Source organism: Triticum aestivum, chromosome 2A (genome assembly GCF_018294505.1).
Source record: "Triticum aestivum cultivar Chinese Spring chromosome 2A, IWGSC CS RefSeq v2.1, whole genome shotgun sequence".
Lineage (NCBI taxonomy): Eukaryota > Viridiplantae > Streptophyta > Magnoliopsida > Poales > Poaceae > Triticum > Triticum aestivum.
In genome coordinates this window covers 210418636-210441069 of record NC_057797.1, presented here as the reverse complement: position 1 = coordinate 210441069, position 22434 = coordinate 210418636, and the positions used below count along the sequence as shown (strand labels likewise).

The following is a 22434-nucleotide window of genomic DNA, read 5'->3' as shown; positions in this document are numbered from 1 at the left end:
TTACTTAAACCTTTCAATAATTCAGACTTGTGTTTCATCAAGTAAATATACTCAGCATCTACTCAAATCATCTGTGAAGTAAGAACATAACGATATCCACTGCGTGCCTCAACACTCATTGGACTGCACACATCAAAATGTATTACTTCCAACAAGTTGCTTTCTTGTTCCATCTTACTGAAAACGAGGCCTTTTAGTCATCTTGCATATGTGGTATGATTTCCATGTCTCAAGTGATTCAAAATCAAGTGAGTCCAAACGATCCATCTGTATGGAGTTTCTTCATGCATATCTACCAATAGACATGGTTCGCATGTCTCAATCTTTTCAAAAATGAGTGAGTCCAAAGATCCATCAACATGGAGCTTCTTCATGCGTTTTATACCAACATGACTCAAATGGCAGTGCCACAAGTATGTGGTACTATCATTACTATCTTATATCTTTTGGCACGAACATGTGTATCACTACGATTGAGATTCAATAAACCATTCATTTTAGGTGCAAGACCATTGAAGGTATTATTCAAATAAATAGAGTAACCATTATTCTCCTTAAATGAATAACCGTATTGCGATAAACATAATCCAATCATGTATATGCTTAACGCAAACACCAAATATAGGTTTAACACCAATCCCGATGGTAGAGGGAGCGTGCGATGTTTGATCACATCAACCTTGGAAACACTTCCAACACATATCGTCATCTCACCTTTAGCTAGTCTCCGCAGCCTTTTATTTCGAGTTACTAACACTTAGCAACCGAACCAGTATTTTTTACCCTGGTGCTACTAGGAGTACTAGTAAAGTACACAATAGTATAACATATATTCAAAATACCTCTGTCGACCTTGCTAGCCTTCTCATCTACCAAGTATCTAGGGTAGTTCTGCTTCAGTGGCCGTTCCCCTCATTACAGAAGCACTTAGTCTCGGGTTTGGGTTCAACCTTGGGTTTCTTCACTAGAGCAGCAACTGATTTGCCGTTTCATGAAGTATCCCTTCTTTCCCTTTCCCTTCTTGAAACTAGTGGTTTAACCATCAACAATTGATGCTCCTACTTGATTTCTACTTTCGCGGTGTCAAACATCGCGAGTTGCTCAAGGATCATCATGTCTATCCCTGATATGTTATAGTTCATCACGAAGCTCTAATAGCTTGGTGGCAGTGACTATGGAGAACCATCACTATCTCATTTGGAAGATTAACTCCCACTTGATTCAAGCGATTGTAGTACTCAGACAATCTGAGCACATGCTCAACGATTGTGCTTTTCTCCCTTAGTTTGCAGGCTTAAGAAACTTGTCAGAGGTCTCATACCTCTTGACATGGGCACTAGTCTGAAATCCCAATTTCAGTCTTTGGAACATCTCATATGTTCTGTGACGTTTCAAAAACGTCTTTGGTGCCACAATTCTAAACCGTTAGCATTACGCACTGAACTATCACGTAGTCATCAAAACGTGTATGTCAGATGTTTCCCAACATCTACAGACGATGCTCGAGGTTCAGCACACCGAGCGGTGCATTAAGGAGAAAAGCCTTCTGCGCAGCAATGAGGATAATCCTCAATTGACGGAGCCAGTCCGCATAATTTCTACTATCAACTTTCAACTAAATTTTCTCTAGGAACATATCTTAAACAGTAGAACTAAAGTGTAAGCTACGACATAATTTACAAAGACCTTTTGACTCTGTTCATGATAATTAAGTTCATCTGATTATTTAATGAACTCCCACTTAGATAGACATCCCTCTAGTCATCTAAGTGATACATGATCCGAGCCAACTAGGCCGTGTCCGATCATCACGTGAGACGGACTAGTCATCATCGGTGAACATCTTCATGTTGATCGTATCTACTATACGACTCATGTTCGACCTTTTGGTCTTTTGTGTTCCGAGGCCATGTCTGTACATGCTAGGCTCGTCAAGTCAACCTAAGTGTTTCGCATGTGTAAATCTGGCTTACACCCTTTGTATGCGAACATTAGAATCTATCACACCCGATCATCACGTGGTGCTTCGAAATAACGAACCTTCGCAACGGTGCACAGTTAGGGGGAACACTTTCTTGAAATTTTAGCGAGGGATCATCTTATTTATGCTACCATGTTTCTAAGCAAATAAGATGTAAACATGACAAACATCACATGAAAATCATAAAGTGACATGATATGGCCAATATCATCTTGCGCCTTTTGATCTCCATCTTCGAGGCGCGGCATGAACACCATCGTCACCGGCATGACACCATGATCTCCATCATCGTGTCTTCATGAAGTTGCCTCGCCAACTATTACTTCTACTACTATGGCTAACGGTTAGCAATAAAGTAAAGTAATTACATGGCGTTTTCATTGACACGTAGGTCATAAATAAATTAAGACAACTCCTATGGCTCCTGCCGGTTGTCATACTCATCGACATGCAAGTCGTGATTCCTATTACAAGAACATGATCAATCTCATATATCACATATATCATTCATCACATCCTTTTGGCCATATCACATCACATAGCATACCCTGCAAAAACAAGTTAGATGTCCTCTAATTGTTGTTGCATGTTTTACGTGGCTGCTATGGGTTTCTAGTAAGAACGTTTCTTACCTACGCAAAACCACAACGGTGATATGTCAATTGCTATTTACCCTTCATAAGGACCCTTTTCATCGAATCTGATCCGACTAAAGTGGGAGAGACAGACACCCGCCAGCCACCTTATGCATCAAGTGCATGTCAGTCGGTGGAACCAGTCTCACGTAAGCGTACGTGTAAGGTCGGTCCAGGCCGCTTTGTCCCACAATGCCGCCGGATCAAGATAAGACTAGTAACGGTAAGCAAATTGAACAAATCATCGCCCACAACTGCTTTGTGTTCTAGTCGTGCATAGAATCTATGCATAGACCTAGCTCATGATGCCATTGTTGGGGAACATAGCAATAATTCAAAAAAAATCCTACATGTCACCAAGATCAATCTAGGAGATACTAGAAATGAGAGAGAGGGAGTGCATCTTCATACCCTTGAAGATCGCTAAGCGGAAGCGTCACAAGAACACGGTTGGTGGAGTCATACACGCAGTGATTCAGATCGCGGTCGATTCTGATCTAAGCGCCGAACAACGGCGCCTCCGCGTTCAACACACATACAGCCCGGGGGCGTATCCTCCTTCTTGATCCAGCAAGGGGAGAGGAGAAGTTGAGGGAGAACTCTGACAGCACGACGGCGTGGTGGTGATGGAGCTCGTGGTTCTCCGGCAGGGCTTCGCCAAGCGCTACGGAGGAGGAGGAGGTGTAGGAGAGGGGGAGGGGCTGCGCCAGGGGAAGGGTACGGCTGCCCTCTCTCTCCCTCACTATATATAGGGGAAGGGGGTGGAGGAGGCGCCCTAGGGTTCCCTAGGGGAGGAGCGGCGGCCACAGGGAAAACCCTAGATGGGTTTGGGCGCCCCTACCCCTAGGAAACTTGCCTCCCAAGCCGGGAGGGGTGGCTGCCCCAGGGGAGGCGCCCCCACCTCTCCAAGTTACGTGAGATGGGGTGGGAGGGGCGCTCAGCCCCTTAGTGGGCTGATGTGCCCCCTCCCCTTGGCCCATAAGGCCCCCAACGCTCGTCGGGGCCTCCGAAACCCCTTTCGGACACGCTGGTCGTCACCCGGTACCCCTGGAACAAATCTGGACTCCAATACCCTTCGTCCAATATATCGATCTTCACCTTCAGACCATTCCGGAACTCCTCGTCATGTCCGGGATCTCATCCGGGACTTCGAACAACCTTCGGTAACCACATACTATTTCCCATAACAACTCTAGTGTCACCGAACCTTAAGTGTGTAGACCCTACGGGTTCTGGAACCATGCAGACATGACCGAGACATCTCTCCGTCCAATAACCAATAGCAGGATCTGGATACCCATATTGGCTCCCACATATTCCACGATGATCTCATCGGATGAACCACGATGTCGGGGATTCAATCAATCTCGTATACAATTCCCTTTGTCTATCGGTATGTTACTTGCCCGAGATTCGATCGTCGGTATCCCCATACCTCGTTCAATCTCGTTATCGGCAAGTCTCTTTACTCGTTCTGTAATGCATGATCCCGTGGCTAACTTATTAGTCACATTGAGCTCATTATGATGATGCATTGCCGAGTGGGCCCAGAGATACTTCTCCATCACACGGAGTGACAAATCCCAGTCTCGATTCGTGCCAACTCAACAAACACTTTCAGAGATACCCGTAGTGTGCCTTTATAGCCACCCAGTTACGTTGTGATGTTTGGCACACCCAAAGCATTCCTACGGTATCCGGGAGTTGCACAATCTCATGGTCTAAGGAAATGATACTTGACATTAGAAAAGCTTTAGCAGACGAACTATACGATCTTGTGCTATGCTTAGGATTGGGTCTTGTCCATCACATCATTCTTCTTATGATGTGATCCCGTTATCAACGATATCCAATGTCCATGGTCAGGAAACCATAACCATCTATTGATCAACGAGCTAGTCAACTAGAGGCTTACTAGGGACATGTTGTGGTCTATGTATTCACACATGTATTACGATTTCCAGTTAATACAATTATAGCATGAACAATAGACAATTATCATGAACAAGGAAATACAATAATAACCATTTTATTATTGCCTCTAGGGCATATTTCCAACAATATTTCCTTCAATTCCTTCCCTCCTCGTCCGGGCTCTACCCTCGTCCTAGGGTTGGACCGCTCCCAGCTGCGGTCCATTGCTCGTATCGCGCCCATGGCTGCGGGACAGAGCTCGTCTCGCGCCCGACAGCAGGACCGAGCTCGTCGCGCCCCCGGCAGCAGGACCGACCTCGTCTCGCGCTGGGCGTTTCGACCGAGCTTGTCTTGCATCCGCTGCAGCAAGACGGGTCGATGGAGGCCATTTTTGGCCGGCCCTTTGGGTCTCGACGCGGGGAGGGGGCAGGGGTGTGAAAGGAGTGGCCTTTCTACTCGTCTTTTTGGTTGGGGTAGCGACGGGTCTTGGGTGAGGTGGTGTCAAGGTCTCGGATGCCTGGGCGGCAGCCCTGGTGGTGGTAGCGCGGTATCATGGGTAGAGCCCGTGGCTTGGTGCTGCCCGATGACCATGGCTGTGTGGGCGGCATGGTGGTAGGGTGTGGCGTTCGGTGACGGTGTGTGTTTGCTGGGGTGAAAACCTGTTCTGTCTTCGGACGGACCGGCAGTGGCGTAGCACGTTACCTTCTTGAAGGCATCGTCGCGGCTCTCATCGGTCATCGTGTCGCTCCAGGGGAAACTCTGACCCCCGGGTCGGGCGGTGATGGCACGTTGGCGTCGTAACCTTCTTTGAGGTGCCACCTTGGAGCTCACGGTTCGTCATATGCGGCTTCATCTTCTTCGTGATGGCATGTTCACGGTGGAGGTCCCCAATTGCTCTTGTAGTGTTAGGGGTGGTGTTGCTGCGCTCAGCGCTTATGTATCCTGCCTTGGGTGTGTGTGTTGTCGTGGGGTGCGTTTGTACTTGGGCTATGGTTGATCTTTCCTTTATATATAAAGCGGGGCTAAAGTCCTTTTCTGTACTATCTAATATCCACGTGCAATTACTACAATATCAATATTCGAGCATTGCACGTCCTCAAAGAAGACCCCAAATAGCTAGAATTAAACCCATTAAGCATTGCAAGATTAGCGGCTAACCAGGTATGCCATGTGGCGCAAGTTAGTTGGCAGCGATGAAAAAGTTTTCGGATTAATTTTTAGATAGATGTGAGGATTATTTTTTTATTTAGATGATGGTCAGAAACCCACGTATTTTTTTAAATGACGGGTTATGCAAAGTGGCACTCGCCGGTAGGCTATGATGGTAATTTTTTTCATTTCTTTTTTAGATGGAGGTGATGATTTTTTTCTGTGGTGTTTTTTAGATAAAGAAGAGGACCATATATTTTTCTTAAATGAAAATATGCGCACAACTTTCTCTCAAGCGGCATCACCCCCAACCACTAGTACATTAGCAAGGGTGTTGCCTCCAGTGTACGCTTCAGCTTGGGGAGGAACCCTTTAGTGAACATTTCATTTCCCTGGAGCGTTCGTTGTGGGGTTCAGGGTGATGCACGATTGGCCCACTTAATTGTTTGTTTAAATGTCCTGAACAAAATAATCTTATAAAAGAAGTTGAGAAACATAATTTTACAATTGACATGATCTGAATTATAAAGATGGCACGCTATACTTTACAAAAAAGTAATTTAACTAATTTATAAATGGTATTATTAAAATAAATGTGATGTGTTTATCTAGATCTTATCATTTCATGGTCTACATAATAAAAATACCATGGTCTAAAAAAACAACCATGCTACCTACAATGGCATTACCATGGTCTAAAAAACAAATTACCATGCTACCTACAACAACATTAACATGGTCCAATTAATAAATTTGCCATGGTCCAAGTGAAAAAATTGCCATCATTTAACTGAAAAAATTGACATCGTGTAAATAATGAAATTGTCATGTTACCTGCAAAAAACTACCATGGTCTAAATAATTAAAATGACATGGTACCTGCAATAGAACTATCATGGTGTAATTAATAAAAATTTCATGGTTTAACTAAAAAAATTGGCATGGTCTAAAAATGAAATTGCCATGGTACCTATAATAAAATTGCACATGGCAAGTTTTAGAAAATTTCTCCCCTAAGAACATGGCAACTTTCGGGATTTGTAATGGGAGCATGGCAAAAATTATAAAAAAGTGCACATGGCAAGTTTAGAAAAAATGTTCTCTAAAAAACATGACAACTTCTAGGATCTGTAGTGGGCACATGGCAAAAATTATGGATTTTTGTTTTTTCTTCTTCCAAAATGTACGATTTTTGAATTTTTCTTTGCACAAAAAATTCAAAACATTTTAGCTTCAAACAATATAGCAAAGTTTAACCATATATCTTCACAGCCCGCTTCCAGCTCAAAGTGGTCAGCCAACATGTCCTTCCTTCAGAGGTCATGAGTTCAAGCCACCCTTCACACTCTCGGCCACATAATATTTCCATACAAAAGTAATCTCTTATGTAATCAGCTATTTTCAAAACAAAGGTGAATACAAGCACCCACGTATAATCATCCAAATGGGTCGAGAGATAACACATGTCAACGAAACTTTGTAGAAAAACCTGCCCAAAGGAAGCAAAGTACAAAGCACTCCTCGGGTATCCTACAAATGCCATCGCTGTTGCTAATCGTCGCGGGACTCATAGGAGAGCCATAGCTCGCAAGTGCATTGCAAGTCAATGAATAAGCATGTTAGCGACAAGGCATTTGTCGATGTGGTATGTCGACCGGGGATCACCCCCACCCTCCATGAGCCCCTAAGCCACCATTGCCATCTTCAGCCCTCAAGGATCTAAAACTACCATCCTCTCTCGCCCATCAATGACATCATCAAGGACGAGAACCACCGACCGAAAACCTAAACCCTCATACTCGAAGGGTCAGCAAAGACTGAGCCCACCAACTCATCGACGCCACCATGGACATCGTCGATGCGAGATTGGAGCGGGGGCATTATTCTTGGATGCGTCGTCGTTGCCATCATTAGTAGTGCCTCCCCCCGACACACACACACACACGCAAACGCGCGCGCACACACACACGTCCGAACCGAAATACCAAGGTCCCTACCCTTTTTGATTTGTATATATGTGTTTTAATTTTTGTTTTTGCATATAAAATACACCTGTGGAAAAACAACAATATTCATGCAAACATCAATACAAAAGTTCAAAATGATAAAGAAATGTTGGCAACAGTCTATACCACTTTTTTTTGGCAAAAACAGTCTATACCACTTTAAACCTGACATTGTCAATATTACTTCAACCATTCATTTATACATTGTGCTTCAAAAGCAAAATAATTATTTCTTTTATTTGTCTTTTGCAGAGTCATGTTCTCAAGTTTTTTTTTTTTTTGCAAGTACACAATTCATGCATCTACGGTTTTCCTTTACATACAGGTGTTGTTCTGGTCTATGGAGTCAAAGCATGTCATTTTCTTCCTTTTACCATTGGATCAAACAAATGGTTGATAACGAGTTCAACAAACGAAAAAGGAAAGCAAGAATCCAGTTGGACGCATTGCAAGCCAATCACCAATGAAACCCGACCTCAGGTCCAACCTAATCATGGTCGAGTACAGCGTTTAGCACGGCGTAGAACAGATACAAAGATGGTGTATAAACACCAACCTAATCATGGTCGAGTACAGCGTTTAGCACGGCGTAGAACAGATACAAAGACGGTGTATAAACATCATATCAGCAAAGCCGCAAATAACTTCTGCGCACGTTCCAGTAAGCTGAAAATATCCAACGTTTCAAATAATTCTGTCAAACAAATGTTCGTTCCGTTGCTTCCGGTTTCTACCACAGTTGGCCGGGAGCAAGAGGCCTTAGAAACAGGGTGCACAAGCAATCAGGTCCTATCAACCGATGATTCCACCAACGATCAATCAACATACTCCAGGTTCGTGTGGACCTGAACGCGCTTGACAATCATCAGCACGCAGCTTAGCTAAGCTAGCCATGGCGTGGCCAGACTGAGCCATACACATCCTTCTTCGTGTACCTCCGATCCCAAGACCATGGGACATCTGAAAGTAAAACAACATTTCAGGTTTTACAGCTGAAAGTACCACAATCATTATGACATCGGCTAACCTTCCGGGCCGTAGAGTTGTGGAGGGAGTTGATACGGCACTGGCAATCTCACAGCTTCTGCAGATGGATCCTTCCCTTCATCGCCTTTCCAGCAAAGTGTCACCAGCTTGGTCTTGATGTTCTTACCAAGGGCAAGTTTATCCTGGGTATACATGAGAGGAATAAATGATGATCGGAGGAACAGATTTGCATAGCGATAATACTCGAATGATAAGGAAAGATTTGCTGTTACCAGGTTTGAGCGGCTCTTGTCTGTGCATGAAAATTGTGGAACAGACTGGAGAGTTTTGGGCAAGAACAATACACCTAACTTAAAAGAGGCCAAATGACAAGGTAAAGTCATGTTCCCATGATGACTATTAATTACTCTATTAGTCAACTAACACTGAATGCTTCAGATGCGTAGTGCTTCTTACTAAAGTTCTGTAATCTAGTGCGTCCAGAAAATCATACAAATGCAGCAAGCATCACAATTGGGTACCTCATATGATCGTATCATCAGCTGTGTATTGTTCTTCTGCAGTGCTCCCCAAGCAGCTTTGCTTAAATTTGATGAGGTAAGCAGAAACCATCTGATGGGGATAGAGAGATTTTAGGTAAGGAAAACGTTTTAGCCCCCTCTACTCCTAACAGAGTCCAGATTAACCTATTAATTCAGCTATTTAACCGGCTCAACTTTCAGAATCAATACAAATCACCTATCGTATGGATCTTGTTGCTGGCTAGCTACTTATGTGGCATACCGGTCAATGTATCAAAGTAGAAGCCAATAGAGAGGAGAGAAGAGGAAGATAAATGGTTTTCAAGTTACTGTGGGCAGCTCTGGAGAAGCTGCAGCCCAAAAGAACTGGCCCTTTGTAAGGTGAATCTAGCTCAGTCGAATGTCATGCAACAAAAACTGTTACCATTACCATCGGTGCTGTGAAGCATCATGAAGTGACATATTACAGATATTGAGTCATCAATGGAGATAACTTGCTATAAATACTTACGCAATATTTTGACCATTGTAGCGAGTAAAAGTTTTTATGTGCGGCATAGCACGGCTGATAAAAAAATCAAGATCAGAATATCAGTTTGGGTCAGTAATAAAAGAACTTGTTCCAAAGAAGAAACAGTGAAGTATCCAAAGGGTATGAGGATGCCAATCTTTTGCAGGATATATCAATAAAAAGCTTTCTTTCAAATGCTATATTTTGGCAACATATCTTAATGCTACAGCACATAAATGAAGGCCAAAAAACACTAAGTATATCAGTGTTATAATTGCTGACGAGTTGCTATGATTTAATGCTACAACACATAAATGAAGGCCAAAAAACACCAAGTGCTGACGAGTTGCTAGCCTTCCAATAATGCACACTATGAGGCAAAACCAAACAGCCCAAGCAAATCCTGTTGTGACACATGGCATAAATGACCACACAAAGGATTAGCTACATTACCCATCGTGATGTACTGCTGTCCTAAAAACTAGAGAAATGTACAGTAGATAACAGCAGATAGAATGGGCTTAAATGGTACATAGTTAGAACCTAGTTCAAAACTGCGACCTGAGGGAGTAATATCCTACTCCCTCCGCCCACAATATAAGATCGTTTTTTCAAGACATCTTATATTGTGGGACGGAGGGGGTACTGGTAGATTAGAAAGCACTGTGAAATTTCATTTGACCAACGTGATAGCTTTTCAGGTAGCTGCAGGAAAAGGGAGAGCATACCAACGGCCTACGTGGTCTGCTTTCCACCTGGACCAATATTTTCGCAAGAAATCTTTCTCAACATTCTTTTGAGGACTTGGAATGCAACTGCCAGCTGCATAGCCCTAAAATGAAATATTAAACAGAAAAAGGTAAGATGGTGAATTTTCAATAAAAAAGGACTAGTCCAAATTCTTATCATGGATCTTGCCAACATTTATCTAAAAAGTCAACACACATATTTTATATGTTTGTATGCTTTTGGGGCCAGCACTGATCTCATGGATTATTAGTATATCACAACCTATTACCAAGCTCTGAAGTCTAAGACAGGTCAAGAAAGCACAAGCAACAAGGGGCCATTAACAAACAAATCATGAATTTTGCGATGACACAGCAAGTATAACTGTAAAGCTTTTACAGAGCTCAAATTTATACCTCTATTGAGCACCTAACATCCTCCACTGTTGGCCATACAATCAGTGGTTTCCCGATACCCAACTGTGATCCATCATCTGCTTTACCAGCTGATAACGAACATGCAAACTCAGTCATCCATTTCTCATCAAGTGACCCCAAGGACGAAAACTGCATGCAAGAAGAAATTAATGCTAAGCATCCTTCAAGAAGTTCAAACAAAATAAGAAATAAACAATGACACATTGCATTATAACCTTCTCAGTCAAATGAAAAGAAATATGAATGCCATATCTGAGTGGAAGATATTAACTAGGGATGCATCCTGCACTCTTCTGTAATACAAGATACAACATAAAAATTTAATATACTGTTGTGCTTCTTTGTCCACCAGTGCAACATAAATGACAGCTTATATCGATGCTTTAAGCAAACAATCAAATTTGCGGGTCAGGAACTGGCTTTTCTAAGGTAATTATATGAAAAAGCTGCTTGCTAGGCATCAAGTTTATCAGCATATCAAGTTCTTAAGATAAAATGTTATTAAGTTTATTTACCACAACTTGCAAAATTGCATGCCCTAACAAATAGATAGATGGATGAGAAAATGAAAGGTACCTGATAAATAAGTGGTGACTTGCAAAACTGCTTTTCAAATACGCACTCTTCAAGAACACTCCTAAGCTTCATATGGCCCCACTTTTTCATATTGGGGCCGACATGATAACCAGGAACAGATCCGATCAACCTGACCTGCAAATGATGCAAAGTTAGCTGAGACTAATTTACAGTAACACACTGGGGCCTGGGTGTAATTGAAGTGGCCAGACATGTTTGTACATTTAAGTACAAAGTACAAACCATACGCAAGTAGTCGCATAATCATGGTTAAATAGCGACAAGCCTTTTGTGTAGGAAATGGGCGCTTGAACATGCAAGGATTACTGTCGGAGCATCCCCTATTATTTCAGTTTAAAACAAAACATGCAAGGGAGAAAAAACAATGTATCACACCTTTAACACGCAATGCAGTCACTCTAGCAAAATGCATGCTAAGACTCATTTCAACAACTGCCAGAATGGTACAAGGTGCCCAATCGCAGGATCTAAAAATGGACAAGAAACAGAACAATGCAGTCATTTTGCATGAACATGATAAAGCTGGTCAAAATGACAGAATTCGTGACTCATTTGGGACAACAGGAAACTTTCAGATTAAGCAGTATCAGAACAGATTAACATAATCTGGAGCTAGTGGCTACATGTTTCAGAAATTGCCATGGTTTATCAAGCAAAGCTAGAGTTAGTAGAATCATGCCACACCGAGTCAATAACTTACATCGGTAACTTCATTTGATAAGCACGATGGTCTGTTTTTCTTTCCCTTTTCATTTTATGTCAGACCACTAATTTGAAAAGAAAAACATATCTATGATTCAGCATGTCTCATAAAGCTTAAAGAAAATGTGAGATTGCAGAAATATACCAACCGTTGAGCTACTATAATCAAATTTCCGAAAGAAGGCTGCATTGATGTTGACATCACCAGCAACTGGGAGATTTACCCTGAACTCAGGCCACTGCATTGTAATCAAGAGGACATTTTAGTTCACAACTCATTGATCTAAACGATCTTATATTTCTTTACAGAAGGAGTAGCAGACAAAATGAACTATAAGGAGTGGTTTCCTGACAGGCTAAAAGCTAGACAGTTTCAAGATGAGCTATCAGATAAGGCTTGTGAAAGCCAGGTAGTTCCCAGAATTGATAAGAGAACAGTATAGAACTTTTTACGGAAATAAATTCCACGGAAAACCAGATCATGTTTCATGATCTGTAGAAAATCCTTCTAATTATTTTGGATATTTTGCATTGAATCTTACGACATATGTCATACAGAGGGACTTATCTGGTAAGAGATATGATAAGAACCATCTATTATCTTACCATCGATTCCTAGACCTTTATCTGACTAAACGTTGAAGTGCATATTTCACCATTCAACAGTATTTTAGTTACACTATAATTGCTAAACTAATAATTTTACATTTATTCTGTTGTAGTAGTGCACCACTAGATAAAAACACAAGTTTCTAGTATCCTTTGTGAATGTATTACTTTTTGGAAGCTGCACATAGTTATTTAGTTCATTCTACTTCAGGTAAGCTCAAGTGACTGATGTTTTTTACTTCAAAATGTTGATAATAAATTTAAAATTTAAATACACTGGAGAATAACAATTATTTTATTAAACACAGCAAGTGGATTGTAGCAACAGTTGATTATATATTCTACTCCCTCCGTTCGGAATTACTTGTCGCAGAAATGGATGTATCTAGACGTATTTTAGTTCTAGATACATCCATTTTCAAGACAAGTAATTCCGAACGGAGGGAGTAGAAGCAAAGAGAGAATACCCTGCTACCTTAAGTGCCCTGAGATAATCAACCAGGTCATTCTCAAAACCAATATTTGTACTCATATCATTTGCTTCCTTCCAGGGAAAATCTTGTGTCCATAGTCCCTGACTTTTGTTGTTCCAGTCAACATGTATCAAATTTGCAGTGTGAACAACAACACGAATCCCTTGAGGATATACAAGCAGCATGGCCTTCGAATGATGTGTTCCAAATGATATTGGGAGCGGGGGCTTGTGAAGGATCCAATTTGCAGGCTTCGTTTTCTGTCACAAATGAATGTGCAATGAGAAAACTAAATAAACAAGATAATGGATTGTTTAAGCAATTTTGCTACCTTCAAGCGCTCCAATGAAGCACCATCTTCTCCATGCAGAACTAGGACATGTGGAACTTTCCTTAGACTTGGACATGCTGCAACATGTAATATCTGATTATATTTATTACAAAATAATGTAGATAAGGAAGAATAATACATTAAACTTAAGTGGTGAAGTAGAAATATGATATCCAAAAAATCCAATGAGTTGCAATAATGTAATTATGCACATACAGTATAGCAAAATAATATAAGATGACACAGGGCATAATTTGATTCACCATTTAATGTTCCGAATGTACCAAGTGGTGGCAGCCTTCTAATAAAAAACTTTAGGTTTGACAAAATTAGTTACCATAACATAAACATCAACAACTTTACTTTCATAATAAATTGCTTACCAGTAAGCAACCAATCCATGTCCACCATATAATTTGAGAGTACAGCAAGAAGCACTTCACCCTGATAATTCACTGATCATGTAAGAACTACTAGCATACTTGTCGATCAAATCTGACAATGCAGAAATAGAATGTGAAAATGATAAACAATGTTTATTCGAGTTCTTTTTGTTTCTGTAAAATGACATGGAAGAAAGGTTCACTGAATTATAACCAGAACGTTATCACATGTTTATAATAGGTCAAGGAATTAACTCTTACGCAACATTTTCACAATTTTCATTAAAAAGCTCATATGTTAAACAATACTGTGATACAGCATGCTAAAAAAAATCGATCACTCATACAACTTAAACTAAAGTGGTCATATGGAATAAGCAATACCTGTATGACATCCTGAATGGTAACTGTTGAAGTGTTAGTCCATGACGGAAGACCTTGGACACGCATGAGTCGAAAAGTCAACGGAAGTGTATCTTTCAAAGGACCGACAGAATGTGTTCTCTCTTTGTTTCTCTCGGAAGAACCAGCACTATCAAGTGAACTTAATACTTCAGTAACAGATGTACTCTCTTCTGCAAAGCTTTCCTGATTAGAGTTCAATGATGTGGTCAACATGAATGTTTGCATGAAAATCAAACCCCACTTGGCACTCTTTTGCACCACATGTATTTGCAGATTTTCCAAACAAAAAGAGAGAGTGAACCTAATAAGTAGGAATTGTATTTAGTGTTCAACTAAGAAATATTCATCACTCACATATGGTACATAGCAAAAAACACCTCTAAGCTAAAAACACTTGACTTATTTCATATGTTTTCACTTTCCCTTCCTGGTAAGTACTGGAACATGGAATGTTCATGAAGTGCACAAAGGAGAGTTTTTATACCAGCGGAATAATCCATCATTACGAAGTATTTGCAATTGCAATTCATCACATTTTAAGGACATGCAAAATAATATGTGGTATTTTTATGTACATGGATAGCTAAACTATTGTCTATCTTCCTATCAAGAGATTTCTCATGAACTTGCAAATCAAAAGAACAGTAACAATAGCAGCAGAGCACAGAAGCATATTCAGTGAAAAAGAAGTCAAAATAGTACTCCCTCTGGTCCATATTACTTGTCGCCCAAATGGATGTATCTAGACATATTTCAGTGCTAGATACATTCGTTTGAGCGACAAGTAATTTGGATCGGAGGGAGTAAGGAGTAATATACATGGATACGACATCCACCTATACATGTTGTGTCAGAGACATCCTGAATCTCCACAACATAACACTCGAGTCTTGAATGAATTATGGTTTCGATGTTGAGTAAATAAATACTACTTCCTCCGATCCATGTTACTTGTCGCTCAAATGGATGTATCTAGATGTATTCCAGTGCTAGATACATCCGTTTGAGCGACAAGTAATATGGATCGGAGGGAGTAATATTTATTCCACACTATGGATTAAGGCGTCATTTTATTTTCCTTTACATGAGTAAAGCAGCTGAATGACATGAGTGATTTCTGTGGCTGGTATTGGTGTATCTTTATTAATATGAAGATTACCACACATTATGTAAATTGTTTTTCTGAAACTCAACATGATGATCCAAATCACAACAAAAGAAAAGGTAAAAAATAGAGACTCATTGAGCAAACACAAACAACAGATTAAGAATCACTACCTTCATGTTGTCAGGTAATCTGCAGCTATGTAAGGTAAGAACTTGTCTGCATGTAAACCTAGTCCTAGCTTAATTTGTTTTAGCTTGCGCTGTAAGATTATGTAAGCATTGAAAAAGTTCCTTCTTTCTAGTCTGCACTATCAGACACTAGTATTGTTTTAGAACTGTAAGAAATCACCCAAACGAAATTTCATAAAGATCATCGAGACATAAGTTATTCTTTGCAGCTAACTAACCTGCAATGTTCTTGCCAAAGCCTCATCTTCCATAACTTGTCGATTTCTCTTCGCAGCTACACTATCTTCCTCGCTATGCCTCTTCCCTTTCTTTAAGTCATGTGACTCGACTGATGTGGAACTTTTACGCTCATCACTCATATTGACATACTTCATAAAATATTCACCGGGAATCAGCTCCAGGACATCATCGTGCATAATCTTGGCTCTCTGCTGAGCACAAACTTTTCTTCTCTGACCCTCTGATTGGACAACAATGGGATTTGTCCCCTCCTGCAAACGCATCGACGTCGGACTACAACAGCTTATTTCTCCAATCAAAATCAATCATGGAATCATCCACTATCCTTCTGACGTACTCACCACAACGACTTCGAGGGAGCCATCAGGCAAGGCGCGCAGGCTCAAATGCTTGCGGCTGACTCTCTTGTCAACAGCCACCAAATTACTCCTCCCAACGACATTGGAGCCCTTGAAGATGGGAATGCTTGGCATTGGCAACGACGACGCATTCGGTGACCCAGATTTGCCTTCAACGAAGGGAACCAGAGTCCCAACCCTTACCTACATACACACAGAACGAACATGGCACATGAACAGAATGCACACACCAGCCACGCGAAATGCACAACTGGAACCCATTCCACCCCAATGCGCAGGAAAAATCTGATCACAAGGCAGTTCGATCCGTTTCCGGCCACGGTTCAATCACAATAACAGTCCTACCAGGATTCGCGCGGGCGCTGACAGAGAGGGCCGGAGAAGGTAAGGATGGGGTGACTTACTCGGGAGGAAGACGACATGAGAGCGGTTTGGGAGGGGAGCCGGGCTCCTCCCGGATCCTAAACCCTGTGTCTAGTACTACAAGACTAAACCCTAGCACATGGCCACGGGAGAAAGAGCGGTCAAGTGGTCAAGAGGAAGACGAAGGAGGTGGGACCGAGCGGCGCGCAGGTTGTTTACAGTTTACCCCTGGCAAATAACCTTAATACAAACAGGTCCCTGCAGGATATTTTAATTTTAATAATAAGGAAAGAAACCTGATTTCTTCTGAAACCCAAACCCTTGTGCGGCTGCGGAGGCGGAGCGGCTGGCTATCGCAAGACGAAGGTGCGGCGAACTCCCTCCTCTGATTTCTCTTCCAAATAATTGTACTACTGCCATACTTCTCTGATCCTCGCCGTCAGTCTGCCGGCTGCGGCCCGTCGGCAGTCGCCCCCCCCCCCCCCCTGCCCCCTTTTGGATTAGCCGTACGCACTGCTGTACCGATGAAATTAACCATAGAAGTTCTGTTTAAGTTTGGACTGTAGGGATTCGTGTGTTCGTTGAACTGTAAGACGGTTTAGAAGTCAATTTGGAGGAAACCCTTCCTTCTGATGATAAGATTGGGGACCTAGGTTTTGGGCATCCCCACTTTTGTCAAACACATGGTACATCTGTACATGATTGTGACTAACTGACTACGACTCTTAGATGGGGGCGGTGCGTCCTGATAATCATGATGCTGATGAAAAAGGAACTTTTAGACAACACATTTTGTTTTGAGGCCATATAAATCGATAGGTTAATCTAACAAGAGGGATCTCTGACGAACGAATTTAGATATGGGGTGGCTGTAGAATGTAGTACTTGCTGTTTTTATTTGTGGCCCATAGCCATTAGTGCCGTATATAACCTGCAGGATATAGATCCTTAGTTATTGTTAGAACAATATAAAATGTACTCGTACCTCTTTGTGTCAAAGGCGTAATAGACAGAGGGAGGATAAATTCCCTACTTATCCATGTCGGGGCAAAGGAAGAAAGGGGATGGAATGTAGGACTACTTTCACTTTTCATGTGTAATGTTTCGAAGTTCTTTGATTTTTGAGTTTTAATCAATCGTTTGTATTGTCTTAATTCAATCTGCAACAACATTTAGGTTATATTTTTAGCAAAAGTTTGATTTCCCTTGATCTATAACGTTGCTTTCAATCATGAGTTTTTTCATATTTACTTACTGCTGCAACCTTTATTTTGTTGATGGGGCAGATTTCTTGGAATTACATATTTTTGCAAACTGAATATTGTTCGACGATATTAGACTTTGGTTCATATCATGGATTTTCTTGAACCAACATTAACCTTAGATGAGACACATTATCAAGAGGGTTATGCAAATGGGTATGAAGATGGCCTGGTATCTGGAAAGGATGAGGGGAGGCAGGTTGGCTTAAAGAATGGTTTCCAGGCAGGCGAAGAACTGGGATTCTATCAGGGCTGCTTGGATGTGTGGATGTCAGTAATTCGCCTTGATCAAGATGCATTCTCAGCTCGGGTGAGGAAATACATGGAGCAACTAGCTGCACTTGTGAGCAACTATCCTTTGTCTGATCCAGAGGATGAGCAGCTTCAAAGCATGATGAGGGAGATAAGACTGAAATTCAGCGTTATCACGGGAAGCTTAGGAGCAAAATTGGGGTATGAAGGTCGCCCCACATCATCTGAGCAAGACATCGAGGATATGTAGCTTGTTTAGAATTATCAAAAGGTCCCTTGTGGATTATCAAATCTCAGTCACCACTTTGAAACTGATATTTGGTGTCAATAGAGTTTCCTTTTGATTTTGTACTTATGATGTTCGGTTTCACGTATTTATGCTGCCACTGGGATAACGGAGGATATCTGGAGCACTGTTTCTAGATGTATCTAGCAGAGAATTTTTGCAGTCATGTTGTTTATTATATGTGGTCTTCTCCTTTCAAGATGAGATGATTTTCTTCACTGTATCTAGATGATTTCGGGGGTACATGTTTTATGCGGGTCGCATATATTTCCACTCAGTTTTCCCTCGGTTTGTATATTTTCCACTCTATGCAGTGAGTACTTTAGGTGCTATATATGCTGACTTGACAAATGACTGATTAGTACTACTTACTGTTCACACATTATGTCAGCATATTGTCCAACCCTCTTTGTAGGGATCCTATTCTCCAAGCTGGTTCCATGTCTTGTACTCCCTTTGTAAACTAATATAAGAGCGTTTAGATAATTATAAAGTAGTGATCTAAACGCTCTTATATTAGTTTACGGAGGGAGTGCTGTATAAAGCATCTTCTAAGAATAAAGATATGGGACTATTTATAACATGACTCACCAGCACTTCGTTTTCTTTTGCTGTCATTCAAACTTGGGTATTATTCAGCAAAACCAGCGGCTGCCTTTTCTTTGATAGAGCACGGTAGTGCATAATTGCTGGATTGAGATCATAACTCAGTACATGATGAAGAGTTGCTAACATCAGAGCCAAATTGTTATGTTGTTACAGCAGAGAATCTCAACCCGTACACTATTAGGGACAAACGGTATTCACTAAGGGCATGTTCAGAGTCTCATCACTCCAGAACTCCACTCCCGGAACGGGGAAACACCCGCTCAGCAGATTCTCGTATCGGCGGACTAAAATTTCGCATTTTACGGTAGAGAAAGTGCATTACAGAAGGTAGAAATACATAACCATGCAAAAAAAAGGGTAGAAATACATAACCATGCACAAAAAAAGGGTAGAAATACATACACAGGGTAGGTATACATGCTCAGTTATTGGTACAGGCTATTTGCACGTGGTGTATTGGCCAGCCCTGATTCTAGCATTATTTATATACTAGCAAATATGCCCGTGCGTTGCAACGGGAGGAAAAACTATCAAACTATGCGGGAGTGGTAGATAATGGCTTTTAAAATGCCAAGGTGAGATAAGGGCTTTTAAAATGTCATTTCAAAAACTATGTCTAAGTGATGTCATGATGAGATAAGAGACTTTTGAAAAGTCATTTCAAAAAAAAGTGATGGTTTGACCATGATTTGATTTCCTAAGGCGCCACAACGAATTAGTTTTGGCTGAGTAAACTGCATTGATGAACCCTACCTAAGCTAGACTGATGAATGATGTATATAATCTTGACCTAGCGTAGCGGTGGTTGTCATAACAATTACCATGGTACCAGAATAAACATAGCTGTGTATGGAGGCAAAATAGACATTTAGTCATTTTATATAGTTTACAAAAACTAACCCATAGAAAATTGTGTCAATATTTTTTGGCTTCAGCGTCGTACGAAACATGGAAACCTTTTTTTACCCGATGCGAGGGACTAAATAAAATCATAAATTGACCTCTACAGATCCCCTATTAAAACTTCGACGCAGGCGATGTTTCGTTTTGTTCATCATTTACGGGCCTGTTTTAATTTTGGAAACATTTCAAAAAAGTCATGTATATTTTTTTTCTAATTCCAGAATGTACTTTGAATACTGGATTTTTAAAAAAAATCATGTTTTTTTCATGAACATCTAGTTGATATTGTGATTTTTTTATGATATGCGATTTTTCTTTGAAATCATGAACAATTTATGATTTCTCAATAAATCTCGCAGCTTTTTGAAATTTGGTTCTTTTGAAAATCCTGAATGATTGTAAAGAATGAAAAACAAAAACAGAATTAAAAAGGTAAAAAGCAAAAAACGAAACAGAAAGCAGGCGCAACCAGCCGCACATGGGCCGGCCCATTAGCGCGTCGAGGAGGAGGAGGCACGCCATGTACATTTTTTTCTAATTCCAGACTACTGGATTATTATTTTTAAAATCATGATTTTTTTATTTCATGAACATCTATTTGATATTCCGAATTTTTTCTATGATATGCAAAAAATATTTTGAAATCATGAATATTTTATTACTTCTCAATAAATCCCGCAGCTTTTCGGAATTTTATTCTTTAAAAAATCCTGAATTAATTTAAATAAGAAAAAATAAAAACAGAAATAAGGAAATAAAAAGCAAAAAAAAAGAATAGTAAAAGGCCCACCCCCAGCCAATTATGGGCCGGCCTATTAGCGCGCGGGGGTGGAAGACCTGCGTGGCAAAAAGGTGTAAGAACCAGGGATCAAACACTGGTCTCCTGCGTGGTAGGCCGACGCCATGGCCATTGCGCTACCGGAGGATTGTGTAATATAAGTGTATCACTCTGTAAGAAATAAATCCGCGGTGATTTTGAAATAAATTCGAATCATGTTACTTATGGATGGCATGGCGGGTAATTTATGCCAAATTCGAGGGCAATTTCTATGACGGACGACCAGAAGCACTATTTACTTTATTATATATATATATATATATATATATATACTTACTTATATTATATTATATTATATTATAATATATATATATATATATATAAGGTAAAGAGTAAAGATAAAGATAAAGAGGTAAAGATAAAGATAAAGATAAAGATAAAGAGATAAAGATAAAGATAAAGATATAAATCTATCTATTGGTGATGTGACGGCGGCGGCGAGGTCGGCGGCAGCCCGAGGCGAGCTCGCCTCATCAGGTTGTACTCGAGCAGCCTCTGCGCATCCGGCATCACCTCCTTGACGCCGTCGAGCGCGCGAAACCGCTTCGCCCAGGCCGCCAGCAGCGGCGTCGCGGCGGCGTCGAGCAGCCTCACGCCGCACATGGCCTCGGACGTGTGCAGCCACCCGACGAAGCCGCCGAGCACGACGTCCACGAGCCCCACCGTGTCCCCGCCAAAGAAGCCCTTCCCCTTGGAGCACTCCCCAAACGCTCGCTCCAGCGTCTCCAGGGCGGCGCCGACCCGCCCCGCCGCCTCCGCCCTCTCCTCGCCGGTGCGTCCGCCGTAGACGGGCAGCCACGCGCTGAGCAGCTCGCCGTCGACGTAGGAGGCCCAGAAGCGGGCGACGGCGCGCTCGTGCGGGTTGCGAGGGAGGAGGCGCGGGGAGCTGGCCGGGAAAGCCTCGTCGAGGTACTGCACGATGAGCTGCGACTCGGGGACGGGCTTGCCGTTGTGGATGAGCACCGGCACCCTCTTGTGCACGGGGTTGGAGGCGAGGAGGAGCGGGCTCTTGCCGTCGAAGAGGCCCACCTCCTCCACGTACGCGTAGGGGAGGCCCTTGAGGTTGAGGGCGAAGCGCGCGCGCAGAACGAACGGGCTCGACCAGTACCCCACCAGCGTCAGCTCCTCCTCCATGCCGACTGGCGTAGTACTCCTACCAGCGAGTAGTGGTGACCACTGATAAATGGCGGCTAGACTTTTCACAGTACTACTGGGGTACTATATAGTTGGTTTATGATCACGTGCTAATTTTTTTACAGTACTATATAGTTGGTTTTCGATCACGTGCTCTATGATCAAGTGATTCGTCATGCATGACGTTGAGCCAGACTTTGCTATCAGTACTCCCTCCGTTCCACAATGTAGCGCATATAAATTTTTCTAGAAGTCAAACTTTATAAACTTTGACCAAGTTTGTAGAGAAAATCATATACATCTAGAATACCAAATACGTGTGCTTAGATACATCACAACACATACTTTCATATTATATACATTTGGTATTGTAGATATAAATAGTTTTCTCTATAAAATTGGTCAAAGTTTATAAAGTTTGACTTTGTAGAAAATCTATATGCGCTACATTATGGAACGGAGGGAGTATTTCTTAGTGCGGCATCGGTTTACTCTGCTCTCTCTGTATTAAGCAGACTTTTT

The 22434-nt window shown here is 41.6% G+C and overlaps 3 protein-coding genes across 7 annotated transcripts; 1 reads left to right on the top strand and 2 right to left on the bottom strand.

Annotated features, from left to right (window-relative positions):
- Nucleotides 1-8299: 8299 nt before the first annotated feature.
- Nucleotides 8300-16847, bottom strand: LOC123188400 (tyrosyl-DNA phosphodiesterase 1). Of its 5 annotated transcripts, none has more exons than XR_006494614.1 (16): nt 16670-16847; nt 16248-16448; nt 15885-16157; nt 14350-14553; nt 13966-14026; nt 13583-13659; nt 13254-13511; nt 12319-12408; nt 11447-11581; nt 10850-10999; nt 10433-10536; nt 9705-9758; nt 9194-9284; nt 8945-9018; nt 8713-8854; nt 8300-8645 (listed from the first exon to the last, which is right to left on the bottom strand). XR_006494614.1 is itself a non-coding variant. In XM_044600488.1 (16 exons), the coding sequence occupies exons 2-16, from the start codon at nt 16268-16270 to the stop codon at nt 8572-8574; spliced, it is 1836 nt and encodes a 611-aa protein (XP_044456423.1). In that variant the 5' UTR covers nt 16271-16448; nt 16670-16847; the 3' UTR covers nt 8300-8571. The 5 variants fall into 5 exon arrangements, 3 of the variants coding, with proteins under 3 accessions (XP_044456423.1, XP_044456421.1, XP_044456424.1); XM_044600488.1 differs by having other exon boundaries at nt 8945-9022; nt 15885-16179; XM_044600486.1 differs by having other exon boundaries at nt 8945-9022.
- Nucleotides 16848-17914: 1067 nt separating this feature from the next.
- LOC123188401 (protein LTO1 homolog) lies at nt 17915-18646 on the top strand. The gene has a single exon (XM_044600490.1). It carries the CDS (start codon nt 17982-17984, stop codon nt 18390-18392), a length of 411 nt encoding a protein of 136 aa, XP_044456425.1. The 5' UTR covers nt 17915-17981; the 3' UTR covers nt 18393-18646.
- Nucleotides 18647-21137: 2491 nt separating this feature from the next.
- Nucleotides 21138-21963, bottom strand: LOC123188399 (probable glutathione S-transferase GSTU6). The gene has a single exon (XM_044600485.1). The coding sequence runs from the start codon at nt 21910-21912 to the stop codon at nt 21193-21195; it is 720 nt and encodes a 239-aa protein (XP_044456420.1). The 5' UTR covers nt 21913-21963; the 3' UTR covers nt 21138-21192.
- Between the last annotated feature and the right edge of the window lie 471 nt (nt 21964-22434).

What these genes read in the sequence shown, in the direction of transcription:
- LOC123188400 (XM_044600486.1), bottom strand. An exon ending in CTTCATTGGAGCGCTTGAAG is followed by an intron (nt 13,512 to 13,582) that starts GTAGCAAAATTG and finishes CATTTGTGACAG; the next exon opens with AAAACGAAGCCTGCAAATTG. An exon ending in ACAACTCTACGGCCCGGAAG is followed by an intron (nt 8,646 to 8,712) that starts GTTAGCCGATGT and finishes TTTTACTTTCAG; the next exon opens with ATGTCCCATGGTCTTGGGAT.
- LOC123188399 (XM_044600485.1), bottom strand. Translation starts at nt 21,912, where the DNA reads ATGGAGGAGGAGCTGACGCTGGTGGGGTACTGGTCGAGCCCGTTCGTT.
- LOC123188401 (XM_044600490.1), top strand. Translation starts at nt 17,982, where the DNA reads ATGGATTTTCTTGAACCAACATTAACCTTAGATGAGACACATTATCAA.